The 15,101-nt window shown below is 43.4% G+C and overlaps 3 protein-coding genes across 13 annotated transcripts in view; all 3 read right to left on the bottom strand.

Moving 5' to 3' along the window:
- Nucleotides 1–220: 220 nt before the first annotated feature.
- On the bottom strand, nucleotides 221–4,377 carry grinab (glutamate receptor, ionotropic, N-methyl D-aspartate-associated protein 1b (glutamate binding)). 2 transcript variants are annotated; one of them, XM_040164544.2, is made up of 7 exons: nucleotides 4,078–4,377; nucleotides 2,728–3,366; nucleotides 2,529–2,629; nucleotides 2,020–2,220; nucleotides 1,480–1,608; nucleotides 839–982; nucleotides 221–549 (listed from the first exon to the last, which is right to left on the bottom strand). In XM_040164544.2, the coding sequence occupies exons 2-7, from the start codon at nucleotides 3,335–3,337 to the stop codon at nucleotides 397–399; spliced, it is 1,338 nt and encodes a 445-aa protein (XP_040020478.2). In that variant the 5' UTR covers nucleotides 3,338–3,366; nucleotides 4,078–4,377; the 3' UTR covers nucleotides 221–396. The 2 variants fall into 2 exon arrangements, with proteins under 2 accessions (XP_040020478.2, XP_040020477.2); XM_040164543.2 differs by having other exon boundaries at nucleotides 3,997–4,268.
- A 1,143-nt stretch (nucleotides 4,378–5,520) lies between these two features.
- On the bottom strand, nucleotides 5,521–10,818 carry rbm24b (RNA binding motif protein 24b). 2 transcript variants are annotated; one of them, XM_040164263.2, is made up of 4 exons: nucleotides 10,328–10,818; nucleotides 9,872–10,043; nucleotides 9,707–9,761; nucleotides 5,521–7,051 (listed from the first exon to the last, which is right to left on the bottom strand). In XM_040164263.2, the coding sequence occupies exons 1-4, from the start codon at nucleotides 10,496–10,498 to the stop codon at nucleotides 6,691–6,693; spliced, it is 759 nt and encodes a 252-aa protein (XP_040020197.1). In that variant the 5' UTR covers nucleotides 10,499–10,818; the 3' UTR covers nucleotides 5,521–6,690. The 2 variants fall into 2 exon arrangements, with proteins under 2 accessions (XP_040020197.1, XP_040020198.1); XM_040164264.2 differs by having other exon boundaries at nucleotides 9,920–10,043; nucleotides 10,328–10,761.
- Nucleotides 10,819–12,032: 1,214 nt separating this feature from the next.
- Nucleotides 12,033–15,101, bottom strand: part of kif13a (kinesin family member 13A) — a 32,225-nt gene continuing 29,156 nt past the window's right edge. For all 9 annotated transcript variants that reach the window (XR_013453790.1, XM_040164259.2, XM_040164262.2 and 6 more), the window contains 2 exons: nucleotides 13,756–14,785; nucleotides 12,033–13,599 (listed from right to left, as the gene is read on the bottom strand). Coding sequence is in view for 8 of the 9 variants with exons in the window: in XM_040164259.2 (XP_040020193.2) it covers nucleotides 13,466–13,599; nucleotides 13,756–14,785 (1,164 nt within the window). In the remaining variant the exon portion in view is untranslated. The remainder of the gene's footprint in view (nucleotides 13,600–13,755; nucleotides 14,786–15,101) is intronic.

The following is a 15,101-nucleotide window of genomic DNA, read 5'->3' as shown; positions in this document are numbered from 1 at the left end:
ATCTTGATCTAAAAATTGAAAAATAGTAGTTTCCTACAATGATTCCAAACCAAGTGCCAAGGTGTCCCAGCTAGCCAGGAAGTCCTAAAAGGGCAATGGATGAAACTAACGTCCATGTCTCCTACTAATAAAGAATGTGTGATACAGTTGAAAGCTCTGGAAAAATGTCTTATCATATGGCATGTTTTCTAAATTAAAAGATAACTTATTGTACAACACGTCAAACACCTGATAAAACTTTAATAAACCCACACACCACAACATAGACAGTATATATATTTTTTAAAAACCTTTACACTGTTGAAGCCAAATATTCACGAACTGTGATCAATGCACACTACAAGGCAAAATGAAAATAAACTTCCCTTCATGATTTCTACCACTTTCTCCTCCTGCTTAGCCCCCCCTTGCTCTTCCAATGATGGCAAGAATGTAGAGAAAGATGTTGATGATGTCGGTGTACAGGTGGAGAGCTGCAAACACATATTCTTCTGGACTCAGGGACAGTTCCTTGTTTCCAAGCAGGAGCTGTGTGTCCACCGCCAGGAACTGTAAAATAGAAGACATTCACAACAGAACTAGTATAAGTATTTGTCTTTTTTATTAAAATGAGTATTGTGACTGACAAATGATGACCAACGGGTGTCATTCCAGAAACACCCCTTAATGTTATTCAGCCCTCACAATGAAAAGGAGGCTTATTTAAGTGTTTTGTTAAATTTCCAGATTAGTGAGACATAGCCTTTGGAAAGTAAGATAGTTGTTGTAACTTTTATTAAATGGCTCAATGCTGTGAGCGGTGTTATGATGCGTTCAAAAGGGCAACTCGATTACTTACGCAGGTGAAGAGCAAAGCTCCCAGTCCACCATACACAATGTGAAGAATCCTGTTACGGATGAAGATGCAGAGGATGCCGAAGACGATCAGGACAATTAAACAGACGAAAAGCACCCCGTAACAGGAAGTGAAGTCGTATTTGGTCTGTTGGAGGAAGCAAAGAAAAACGTTCCGCTCACTTTAGCATGAGCAATTTACATTACATCAGTGGCGGGCCATGCATTTCCCACCTGGGCCTTATGTGCCGTCTTACTAAATATCTCATTGTGACGCCACAGTTACAGGTAATTATTTGTTTTGTGTAAACACCTCATTTTCACAGAATCCTAACATTTAAAGTGATCGATCACAGCGCACAATAATGCTGCATTGTACCTTAATGCAGACAAACCTGCCAGTCAAAGAATACTCCACCATGTCAAACTAAAGATCTGATTCGCTAAAGACTTTGGCAATCAGCAATATCATCACCGTACACTTTTCTGCAAAGCTATCTAGAGGACCGACAGAGGGGCTGAATCTGATTGGATAAAAGCTCTCTGTAAAACAAGCTGAATTGGAAACAGCAACAGAGAAAAACAGCAGCAGTGCAATGATAAAATAAGCTAAATAAAAATAAGAATAGATAGACAGATACAAACCTGCAGAGAGAAGACAACCACTGTGAAGCACACAACTGCTGTGATACCCACTGCCATGACAACGGAGTCAGTGTCATGGAAGCTGGCGATCATGCCCACCATGTAGGACATGCTGAGAGTCAGGATTGACTGAAAGCAAGAAACACAATACATCAGCATCTTGGTTGTTTTAGTGGAGCTCAGTTTCATGGCATAAGTAGGAAATGGAATTTTGTCTTTACTAGATTCTGAATATAATTCTTGTAAACCTTTAAGAATAGGTATAGGTCTATTAACTATAGGCTAAAAGCTTTACAGTTGAAAAATAAAAGCTTTGAAAAAGCAAAGTGTCATCTTTCACTGTACCACATTGAATTCATCATTCCTATCATATATTTTTAAACAACAAAAATTTGAAAAATGTCTTTACAAGAAAGTTGTATGATAATTCTTGAATCCGAAGGCTTGCATATACATCGTGCAGAGAAGCTAACGTGTACATCTGGTCTGTACCTCATCCTTTATCCATCTTTTACTTAGAAAAAATCGGAGCACACTTACTAACGCAACAAGGTTCCACGGATGTCTTCGACGAAAGCTTCCGCAGCAGCTGATCACACAAACTGACACAAAGAATACGGCATATGACAAGAAGTAGGTCCAGGTGTTCACCAGGACAAACGCCTTGACTTGGTCCACGAAGGTGAAAACAGCCACAAAGGCGAATGTCACCATCAGCTGAGCAGTAAGCACCAAGAATACCTAAAGGGAAAGAGGGGATTATTAGGCAGCAGGTAACAGACCATATTTTCTAATTTAAAAAAAATGTTTTTTTCAAACGTTATCAAAGTAAATTATGCATTACAAAACAGAGGTTATGTTTTGAGTTTTTTTTTTTTTTTTGACAGCAAGTAAAACTAAAATAAAGTATTTAATTGCATTGATAAGAAGGAATAAATAAATACCACAGTAGCATAATACCACAGTAGCTAATAATAATGCCGAAAGACATGCAACAAAGCGAGCGGTGGCCTCATACTCCCGGCCGTAGTGCCATATTAGCTGCTTACTTTTCGAATAAAGGCTCTTCGTATGCTCTTGTTATCTAATCCAAAATCAAAGTCTTGATTCTCGTGAAAGGGTGGTGGCTCCTCGCTGTGGTAAACTCCATCTGCAGCGGTACCAACCAGAATGGTTAAAATTACGTTACTCATGTATCATTACAATTACAGATATACGTGTATGTGCAACAATGTAAGACATACGAACCACTGAAGTTGTCATTGAATCCTTTGCCTGGTTGGGAATATGGTGCCGTGGAGGGGTTGCCCGTTCCGAAAGCTCCAGGAACACCTGGCCCGAAAGCAGTCGGTGGGGGGAAAGGGAGACCACCGGGAGCGGGGAAACCACCAGCGGCAGCAGGCAGACCCCCAGGAGCAGGGAAACCACCACCAGCAGGTAGACCACCAGGAGCAGCAAAACCATCACCGGAGTGTAGACCACCAGGGGCCAGGAAACCAGCAGGAGGAGGGAAACCTCCAGGAGCAGGGAAACCACCAGGTGCAGCAAAACCATCACCTGAGTGTAGACCACCAGGGGCAAGGAAACCACCAGGAGCAGGGAAACCTCCAGGAGCAGCAAAAGCATCACCGGAGTGTAGACCACCAGGGGCAGGGTAGACTCCACCAGGAGGAGGGAAAGCTCCAGGAGCAGCAAAAGCATCACCGGAGTGTGGACCACCAGGGGCAAGGAAACCACTAGGAGCAGGAGCCCCGTACATGCCCGGCATATCCCCGTCAAACGAGACAGGAAACACCGTTTTCCCGGGAAACGAGGGGGGAGAGGGGACCCCTTCGTATGACGTCTTCTCGGTGGTCATCTCTGGCTTAGATCGGGAGCACAGACCCGCTGATGTGTCGGGTTTTTGTGATGGGTGGAGAATTATAAAATAAAATAAAAGAAATCGAAGGGAAAGAACATTCAGTTAAAGATAGAGAGCACTGTTTGAAAACATTGTAATGGTTGACGCAAAGCTCAGATTGTTGAGGTCCACAGCGGAAGACGCGGTCACGTCACTGACGTCACATGACGCTGGTCTCTTCCGGTATAGATCATAATTTATAATCCTTGACATCTTAATTCAAACAACTATTTACATGCGCTGTGCAACCGGTGTGCTTCACCACCAACACCGTCGCTGATTTTAAGTTTAAACAAAATGTTTTGAGTCCATGTTTAATAACGTCACAAATACATTTTCCGATTTGCTATGGAGTTTCTCCCCGTGTCCTTAATGCATCGTTACGCTAGGCCACAATGTATTTATTATTACAACAAAGTATTTTATCATACGTTACACATATACACGGTTGATAAAAAGGTGGGTGGCTACAGGGATAACTGACACCTAAAAAACCCCACCGTTCAACGCAACACAAGACGGCCATGTTCTTTCCCCAAACAATAACGGAAGAGATTCGGCTGGAAAATTGAAAGGCAACAAAGTTATAATGGTTTGTTCTTTTTAAAACTACTTACATCGTTCGCAGTCAACGTTTATATCTCAAAACAACCCCTCGAAAATAATTCGTAGTATTTATTCGGTAGATGCTCTCTCACTTGGATATGTTGGCGTTCACTTCCCGTAAACTGATGGTGGTACCTCTCCGCCCCCACGATGCGCATGTCGCGTTCAGGGCACTTCAGAGATGGTTGGGAGCCAAGTGGGATAGAACTATACAAGTTGGGTGTACTCCATTTAATGTTGGTCTAATTACAATGAGCGTGCATTAGCTGTTAAAAGACAGACATGTTTACCCTGGTTTCGGATAGTTTACTCCTATTTACGACACCGCTGTTAACATGAGCGCTTTTTACCAATTGAAGCGTCAGATACCATCATTGCGATTCAACGTGAATGCAGCACAGAACAGAGTCGGTGACGAAATGCGTGAAGTGAAGTGAAGACACAAAGAACATACCACAAGAAGGAAAACACCTCAGAGACGATGGTGAAAACTACATGAGTGTGCTCATGCGCATTTGTTATGCTTTTCTTCAATGATTTTATGCAACTTTATGCTTCATTGAAAAATAATGCAGCCTTTTTTTTACCCCACTACGTTTACACGACAGCTTAGAAACGGCTTATTTCTAGGATTTATGTTATTTATACAAAATATAGCCCATAATGTATATATTTGAATTTATCAACAATTTTATTTCCATAATATTTACTGTGTTAAATAGGTCACTTTGCATTAAAGTATGTGTATTATAATTATATTACTACATACTTTTGTCTAAGTAAAATCCATGACTTTTACTTATTTCTGTAGTGGTATTGCTACTTTTACACAAGTAAAAATGTCTTCCATAATGGCTCGGCCTCCTAATGCTTGGTAATGACAAGTTTCTGGCGTAAACCAGCAGGTGTCAGGAGGGTACCACAGCTATGGTGAAATTTCCCAAGAGGGCACTAGGAGAATGACACAAAACCGCCTTCATTTTTTTTTGTCTAATGATTATTGTGTTTGTAGTGAAGGATTTTTTATGGTCGAACAAAACAGGAAATGTACTGTGTGATCTCAATCAACCATAGGCCCGTTTGCTTGAGTCGGCTAAACCAAAAGAGACAATGAAGCGCTGTATCAATACTTTTTGAACAGAATTCATCAAATATGTAGACCCTAGAAATATTGAAAACATAACCACACAAGCTGATTTTAAATTCAAATAGAGAAATGTACTACATCTTTGACATCAATTACCTAAAAATGAGTTATCACACTTGCCAGATGCATATCTTGCCCATTTGATTTGGAATTTGTAAAGATTTGACTATTTCTTTCTGAAAGAGAATAAAAGTGCAACAGATTGTATGACTAAATAATGATATCTATGTACTAAAAGGTGACTAATGACTAATCTTTACTGCCCTACTCCAACAAACAGCACACCAACTAAACACTGTTAAATATTCTTTGCCACAACTGAGAACAAGATTTCCCTCCCAGAAATGATGGGCTGGGAGCAAAACAGGACTTTCACAGAATCCAAGAGTTGAAGGTAAATTTCCTTTTATTTCACAAAATAAATGTTTGCACTATTCATCAGACATGCATTACCAAGTGCAAGGGGAAACAGGCGATGTCCTTGCATTAGAAAACATTTAATGTCTAATAAAAAAGTTAACAGTTCTCAGGCTGTCCTTTATCAAACCAGTCAAGTATAAAAAGGGACATTTAAGAATCAAGAATCTATTTGAGACAACATCAGATCAACAGTAAATGCATTGGAGTTAATGCTACTTTTCCACTCATCTTTTGTTCTTTATACAGTGTATCACTTTGTTGACCCGACTTCAAACATCCATCACATGCTTTTGATGATAATGCAACTGCAGATGTGGACAGGTTCTGTCGTAGGCTTCATACCAACACAAAATAAAGGGTTTATTACTTTGAGGCTCCAAAATAAATACATAAATAGCATCATTTTAAAAAGGCACATTATGAAACGTTCTGTCAAAATGAAAGATTCACATTCAACAATGTTTCTTCCCTTATGCTGAGTTTACTTGAGGTGCAATTTAAGGAGAAGAAAAGAGAGTGCTTTTACCAGCTTAAGCTGACATTTTGTCTGACAAACTATTATGAAAATACATTCTAATGGAAACTAGTTGACAATGTCTAATCTATCTCACTCCAAACGATTATTTAAAAAAAAAAAAAAGAGAATCCTAACTTCTATATCAACGTGTGCATAGCATTTCCAAACTTTTGTCGGTTTCAAACTATGAAACACATAATGCATAATGACCTAACAAACTTGTTCTTGTATGTATGCAAGTGTTTCAGTTAGTTTTGGGAAGAAACCTGATCATAAGACGTAAATGCACTTGGAAATTGCATACAAATTCCACTGCAACATATATACAAAATTCAGCAATTGTTGAGTGTACTTCATTAAATATTTTCCTGCTGAATAAATATTAAATATTCACACACGTTCAACAGTGACAAAATACTGATACGACATGAATAAAATATACATCAATCCCTCACTTTTCTCTACATTATTGCTGGTTTTCTTCAGGCTCTTTGGTAGAAGGACTGCTAAGCTAAAACTTTCAGAAAACTGCGACCTTCCCCCTCAAAAACTTTGCGACCTTCCTCCTCAATAACTTCGTGACCTCCTCCGCTTTCCTCCTCAAATGTATTCTTTATTCCTCTACTGCATGCGGTCTGTCTGGAGCTGCTGAGGTTGGTACTGGCTGAATGCGGCAGCGGCAGCGGCAGCTCCCGGGGTGGCAGCAGCGGCGAGTGGCTGCTGGACAGCGTATCCGTACCCTGCTGTAGTCATGTAGCTTGTCGGTGCTGGTGAGGCTGCGTATGGATACTGCTCATATGCAGCAGCGGCGGCGGCGGCAGCGGTGGCAGCTGCGGAGTACTGGGCATACGCCGCGCCGGTATAGTCAAGGTATGGGGAAGTGGCAGCAGCAGCTGTTGCCGTAGCAGCAGAAGGTTGTACATGCGGGATCATCATGCTGGGTTGGACAAAGGCCTGAGGGTAGACGTAGTGGGCAGGGACTCTGTGGGACACAAACACACAGGCACACAGGGTCAAAGCAGAGTCACAGTCTTCCTTCCTTCCTAGGCTGTAACCAAATTCTGGAAAAACTGAAAAGCAGGCGCCTCAAAAACATCAAGTCCTCAGAACACAGCAAATCCATTCATTAACAACTGACCCCCCCCCCCCCCCCACCTAGAAATGTAAAAGTTAAGGAAGCAGCAAAACCACAAAAGAAACACAAGCGCGGCTTTTAATTTCAAAAAGCACCTGATCCTGAAACTCGATGAGGCATAACAAGAAGACACAGCCCAGCACCCAATGTCCCACTGAAAATGGTATATGACCAAAATGCGAGCTTATCGCACAACACCACAACATATCATGAGAAATGGACACTTTTCTATCCAAATAATCTCACACCAACACCACACATACAGGCATGCCCACACATGTTAATAGATCCTAGTGTAGAATAAACTGCAATGCAGCTGCTGAATTAATGATAAACTATGCCATGTAATCTAGTGGGTGCAAGTTGCATTAGCTTCTTCTGAGGCCCTGCTGTGCTCATATAATTAAAAAATAAATACATTTTGTTCTTTTTAGAAGGTGAAATTTTAGATAAAAAGGGAGCTCTCCGTTAGAGGAATATTCTGTATATAGACAGATTGAATACGAGGCTGGGTGTCTGGGTAAATATGTCCCCCACTTTAAAGTTGTGTTAAAGTCACCCTGTGCAAATATACTGAGGAGCAGGTGTGAAACCGTTATATCTGGCCGTGGACAAACTCCCCCTCCCCCCTCTTACAGACATACACCCCCACACAAGCATACACACACCAACTTGACTGACAAGGGGGGCTGGAAGCATGCTATTTTTGCTCCCCTTGTCATCTCCAAAGGACAGACTGATCTTCTCCTTCAGTAACACATGGCAGGGCACTCATAGACCGTCATGGCCGCCATGGACGCTCTACTGCCTCAGTGACGTTTCTGAATTCACCTCAAAACGCGGCGCTCCATTTGTAGCACAGCTGCATAATGATCACGGCAAATGCTGATCTGGTTTTAAACGTGCGAAATATGAAAATAACATGTATTAGTTTTCACCGAGACAAGACAGGAACCAACACGCCGGTTCCCCTTGTTTGAGATACGACCTTGTATTGGTGTTAACGGTTCAAGAACTAAAAGGGCACAGCTGACTTAAACCATCTCCAGTGAACGAGAAGGGAGGAACATTTTTGGGTACTGCACGTCGAGCGCTAAATAAAGGCGCTTTGTAAATCGCCGGGACACATGGGTAATCCCCAGCACGTGACCAAAAGACTTCACGGGCAACGCGGCTCGGGCCCACCTGTTGTCCACGGCCGAGCAGCCCGGTCTGTGCCATCCATTATTAACAGCGCTGCTGAGTGACTCCCATTTTCCATCTGAATTTGAGAGGCCGTGTAGATCACTGGAGCCAACAGCTGCTGCCCGAGAGAACCACTAAGATCTCCGTCTCCACCCTCTAAAAAGGCAGTCGACATTTGAGTCCATTGCAAAAGGTAAAATAATGACTCCGTGATCACGGCAAAAGTTACTTGGGATCTAAAAATTGTTTTAACACGGTGACCCAGCATTGTTTGAAGTTTTGACCTATTCATTTAAATTGCATTAAATAATTTAAGCGGTGCTAATTACTACCAGATGGGGGCAATTAAACATTTTCTCCTGTTATTTCACGTGCTGATAACAGTATCCGTGTTTGCGTGGTCATAAAAAAAACGCTGGAATGGTGGGAGAAATACAAAAGAAAAATCTGTACTCAGTGCCGTGTATAATATAAGCTTCAAGTGAAAGCAATGGGTTAATAAAAGAAAAGAAAAACACAGCATAATGGGTAAGAAAACAGAGGAAAAAAAAACTCCCACATGCAAGCCAGTGTTTGTTGTGTTGCGGGGGATGGATTTTGAAGTGAACACTCTTCGAATGATTGTCGCCTCCCCCTCCTCCCCCTTTCACAACAAAACACAATCAACGTGATGTTAAGAAGAAACTGGGAAAATGAAAAACCACAGGCTAGAAGCATAATGGAAAAACAGAAGAGAGGCAACGCCACGTCGCAGATCACCCTATCAAAACTCACAAACGTCTGCACAAAAAAACCCTCCTGCACCCACCATCTTCCCCCAGTGCAAGTAGAAATCAGCACACAGTTAAGCTGAACACCACATCATACTGAAAACAAGGCACACACCAATCTATGTACTATGTAAAACCGGGAAAGAAAACAGAAGACTTCCATGCATCTAGTCACCATTTCTGTTCGTTTGTGTATGTCAGAGTATACAGGTAACACTTTAGCGCTCTGCCCAATGCAGACTCAGCTATTCCTCAAATCATCATGTCCCTTCATCAGCTATTTTAACCGTTACCGACCCTGTCAGATCAGAGAGAGATAAGACAACATGAAGTCAAGTCCTGTATTGGCTGGGGACAAATGTTTACTTCCTTCACAGTCAACACCAAGATGAGAAGCACACATTCACACTCACACGTCCTCATTCAGGATGTAATAGGTGGAAGCAAAGTTACATTTTTACAACAACAACCAAAAAAATACTAAAAGACAATTGGAGATTTCCTTACTTTCAGACCATCATATTGTAATTTCTGCAGCATGACATACCCGTAAGGCCTTTGGATGAAAGCTGGATGGATCTGAGGCATGCCGAATGCAAATCCTACAACGAAAAGACAGTCGTTATATTTTAATTTGAAAAACACAACGGCGATTGGCAACCTTACAAACGACTGAAAACAATGAGAGGAAAATACTGTCTTTGAATGCCACCTTGATTATCTTGAAGTTGGGAAACAAAGCTGTAGTCCAGTCCCTCACCTGGCTGTATGACCCTGGGCTTGGCCCCCAGATAGGCCAGGTTCACATTGGCTTTCCGGCCATCTATTATGGGGTTGGGGTCCTTGCAGGCCCGGTCGGCAGAGCCCCGGTCTCCCATGGTCACCTGAAGGAAACGGCACATCTTTCAGCTGACCTCATGGGTGGCCACAAGGATAAAGGTGTCACCTACAAATCGTGGACTATTTGGTTTTCACGGCCCAGCTGAAGCAGTGGGCTCATATTCCACCGGTTCGTTTTCCTATTTCTAACCGGGCGGTCGCCGCAGGGTTGGAAGCTGCTTCGATCCGTCTTGCCTACGGGTGCCGACGCTGGATCAATGGACCGTATCCATGCACGTGTGCAAGCAAACAAGAAGCAAACTACGAGTAGGAGATATATTTTACTTACAAATCCATAACCTCTGGATTTCCCCGTCTGCCGATCGGTGATGACCACCGCCTCCTCGATGTCTCCAAACACCTCGAAGTATTTCCTGAGACTTGAGTCCGTTGTGTGATAAGGAAGACCTCCCACAAAGATCTTGGTGAACGTGGTGTCTTTCTGTGCCGAGTGCATCATTTTTTCTTTCTTTTTTTTTTAGCTGGGGGTTTAAAGCGATTTTCCCTTTTCGAAGTGAGTGAGATGAAGCAAAGCGCAGCGTTCGGGTCGGTTGGAACGGAGACTGTGCGTCGTGGACAGGCGGCCCCCCCGGAGATGTGACCGCAGTGGCTCTGAAGGAGGAGGACACCTGTTAGTTTGGTGCGGGAGGTTTCCCAGTTGTCAGTGTGTGTCACAGATAGCCTTCTTAAACTCCACCCAGATCCAGACCTCCACCCTTGTGTGCGGGCGGCCTACTGGCGCACAGCTGCTAAGACAGCGCCAATGGACGCGCTGTGCACACCGGAGTGAAGACAGAAACTCCTCCATTTTCTAAATAAAGTTGGTTGCGATGACAGAGAAAAGGGATACTGGTCAAAGCAAACTGGTGGAAGACGTTTACCACTTGAAACTAGATGTATTGGTGTTGTCAGGTATGTGGGGGCTACTTTATTTTTACCATTCAGTGTAAAAGCCTTTCTTCCACAGGTTGGAAACGTATGTAAGTTTCTCATTTGGACTAAATGAAGGGAACTCATAAGTGCATAAGTACAAGCCCCTGACCAGTTAAAAACGAGTTGATCCTGTGCAACACAGGGGTCTAAATAATGTTGCAAAAACAGGAATATTGTTCTGTTAAAATTCTGAAACCTTATGTGTTGATCTAAAATTGGTCCAATGTAAGAGAATACGATACCTTTACATAACTCACATGGACAAAACCTCGGCCCAAAGTCCAAGCATAGCAGCAGTATATCTGTAGATCCTGCTGCTCTCTCATTAATGTTCATTTTTGTAATGTAGCACATGTTTTGAAAAAAAAAAAAATACACCAGTTGACCCCATGAGGGCACTATGATTAAGTTGACTCCAATCTGACATCATGTGCACAACTGTCCCTATTATGAGGCAACCATGCATTTTGTATTTGACAGCCAGTACTAATAGTGGTCAAGAATAATAACGGTATATTTAGTGTCACTTCTCATGCATGGGGCAGCCGGAATTATTTATGTTTTGTTTACATGGCTGTGTTGCTGACCTTTACATCGGGCACAAAGAGGACAATTAGTTCAAGGAGACCATAAACTTAGCCGGGAGCCGGAGACTCCACATATACCGATATCTAAGAGGGGATATTTTTACCTTCTTTTTAAAATAGTTGTTTTTTGAGAATTCTCATGCAGATAACATTTCTGTAACAGTAAAATCCATCAGCTATTTACTCTCCGTACACTTTAGAAACGACAAATGTATATAAAGTCCCTTTAGAGCGCACAGCATATTATGGATTTCTTGAAACTGCTGCACCCCAAGAAAAGACATAAAACCGTTGAGTCGTGCACAATCACACCAAACTTTGAAAGGACTTCAGGATACAACTCACAGCATGAGACATGAGAAATTATTATGAATTAATAATATTGAATTTAGATTGAGAGTAATTAGTTATGTGTCGGTGAGACACCATTAAAATATGCAAACAGCTTGAATGATAAAAAGGAAGTCAACACAGTTCACTGATTGTAAATGTTCTATTCTGGAACATTTTGTACCAATTAAAACATTTTGTGATACCATATAAATACAATTCTGTACATTATTATAGTGTAAATACTATGTTCAAATACATTTCAATTTACAACTCCTTATGAGGGAGAGCAGCTTTGTTCTCTTCATTAAGGTAAGGTCCTGGGTTTGTTTCATCTTCTTGAAATTACAGCTCCCGTATATAACTCGTCGGTTCCACAGTTCACCACTTGCGTAGAAATATAAGTAGATAGGACAGCTCTTCTTCATAACTAAACTATGTTTACTCCGCCGGATAGTGTCAATCACCCATTCATTCAATCCTTCTTTTAATAAAATGTGTTACTGAGTACCTTGTTAAATGTTCTGTTATATATATCAGCTTAAATACAAAAAGATATTCAGTCAGTCAGCAAAACTGGGTGGCATTTTGAATCCCCCCCCCAGCGTCATAATACACAGGTTTCAGGTGCATGCGGTTAGTTTAAAACTCAGGGAACTTGTTATGGAGTTCACGGAGCAGTCTGGAGCCTTTATGTGCCGGCCTTTGTGGAAACAGGCCTCGAACAAAGCCCAGCTGCTGTACTGCCCTTTTGCAAACGATGACACAGGCGTCCCTCAGCCACTTATGTTAGAAAACATCTCATCAGTCCAATATGGAAGACAGTCGGCAGACTCTCAAAGAATCCATTCCAGTGCAAGCAATCAAACAGCAACAGTCTCATGCTGGATGGGGATTATTTCCTCCACAGTGTTACAGTACTTCAACAGGATAATTTAACACGACACAACTTCAGTCACACGCTGAAAGCAACGCGGCTTTAGCCGATTTGTCCTCTTTTCAGGGTATGTGGCATCACTCCTAGAGATATGGCACTAAGCTTTACTTGGACACAGATATATAGTGTTTAAATCCACACATACGCGCACTACAAAAATAACCTACGACTGATAACAGCAGACATGGAACCGTAGTTCTTTGGTTACCCCTGACAGATTATATTGACGTAAATATCAACGTGTATAAACAGTAGTACATTCTTAACTTTCATATCCCAGAGTACTCGCCATGAGCCTCAAAGGATGCATTGTCTTACAAAAATATTATTTATAACGTTCAGAAACCAATGTAGGAAAATGTATTTGGGTCATATTTAAGTTCTCTATCAAAAATATCCCCATATAGGAAACTCATATATGTGCATAGTGAATCTTCAGTGGACACTAATTAGGATATACCTTCATTAAATGAAGAGGTCATATAGGCTTTAGGAGAGCAGACACGCCCACAAAATACATCAGCATCTTCATCGCGAGGAGAGGAGCCATGCTTAAGTCAGCCTGCGGTGCACCCAGAGGCACCGGATCTGACCACGACCCTCAGGCCGTCTCCCAGGAAACGTGTCCCTTCGCTGGGTCCTATCTGATCAGAGTCTGGGGTTCTGTGTCCTTGCAGGGCGGCCCTCTGTTGAGACGAGACGGCTTCACAAACACGCCGTGCCCGGGGGGGCAGCGGAAGTAAACTCTGCCCTGGACAGTCCCGTTGTGCTTACCTGCAGGGAGATCAATCGTTACGGATGTGTAGAATAATTGTAAAACCGTTATACTATAAGACATGTTGGACTTCTTATACAACAGGAGTAAAAAAAAGAAGAATATTGCATGCAAACGTCCCGAGAACAGTCTCCACTAACAGAAAGTCGACTTACCCACTGCCATGTCAAGCTTTACGCCGATCCAGATCCCCTTTGCAAACTCCACCCCTCCGACGTAGTAGACTGTGCCTCTCCTTTTCCCCACCCACACCTGCTCCCCTGGTGCCATCCAGTCAGGAAGCTGAGCCACAGGGGTGCTCTCCTCTCCGCTGGAATCTCCTGACGGCTCTGTGCTGCCGGGGTTGGGGCTGGGACAGGGACTCCCGTCGGGCAGATCTCCCTGGGCCGGCTCCTCGATCGGAGGTTCTCCTCCCGCTCGCTGACTCGGGGCTGCAGGTAAACGTGCAACTGCGGTTGGTGCCGCTGTGGATGGAGCCGCTGCTTTGTCAGGCGCAGATACTGGGGCTCTGACTGAAGGGCGCACTACGGGGGAGTCGGGGCGGGACACAGCTACACAAACACACCCTGCGTTGTCCACGGATGCGTCGATAACACCGGAGGCGTCGGAGGAGCTGTGATTGCCGGTGCCACGTGTTCCTCTGTCCAAACCCTCGTGCTCCCATCCACCTGTAAAATGCTCTAAATCGCTGTCTCCGATACTGTCCTCTGCCCCTTTAAAGTCAGTGAACTCCTGGTTGGCGCTGGGAACACAGTTGTGCGGCACGGGGCACGTCTGCTGCTCGTCCCTGCGGTCCACAGAAGCACTTTTGGTTTGCGTGCAGCCTCTTGCGGCAGGGTCGCTGGGGTCTCTGGAGGTGCAGCTGAGGTGGTCGGAGCTCTCACTGGCACTGAAAGGCATGTCGGACAGCGTCGCGTTGGAGGCGCTGTTTGAAAAGTAGCCACTGGTGCAACTGCTGGCTGTGGGGCTGCGGGGCACCTCCCGCTCTCCGGTCCCGTCGCCACACCGGCTTCCCTTCGACTCACACCGGGAGGGCGAAAGCCCTTCGTGGTTCTCCAGACTGGCGTTGTAGGTCTCAAAGTTTGCAAAGTCCTCTGGGATGTAAGGCGGGAAGCGGCTGTTGTCCCGAGGACACTGGTCCAGATTCAGAGTCATGCCCACGCACGCCTCCTCCTCATCAGAATCCTGGAGATCAAACCGAGGGCAGCAGGACAAAAGAAACATCCCAATCAAGACATTATGTCAGACAATGCGTGTGTGGGCCATTTGCACGTATAAAGAGCATTGTTTTGTGAATGAAAAATGTGATAATGGCACATGAACGTAGTATGAATGATGTGTCATGTTTTCTGAACGATGCTGTTAGGTGTTTGCTTCTGTACCATTGTCCTCATGTGTGAGCTGACACGCTGCTGAAGGTGAAACATGCAATGTGAGGTCGCGCAGGACTATGTTACCACTTTTTAAACACTACAGAAACCACTAATAACACAAAATAAAA

The sequence above is a fragment of the Gasterosteus aculeatus genome, chromosome 20, assembly GCF_964276395.1.
Source record: "Gasterosteus aculeatus chromosome 20, fGasAcu3.hap1.1, whole genome shotgun sequence".
Taxonomy (NCBI): domain Eukaryota; kingdom Metazoa; phylum Chordata; class Actinopteri; order Perciformes; family Gasterosteidae; genus Gasterosteus; species Gasterosteus aculeatus.
The sequence above is the reverse complement of the archived record's forward strand: the minus strand, read 5'-3'. Positions and strand labels throughout refer to the sequence as shown.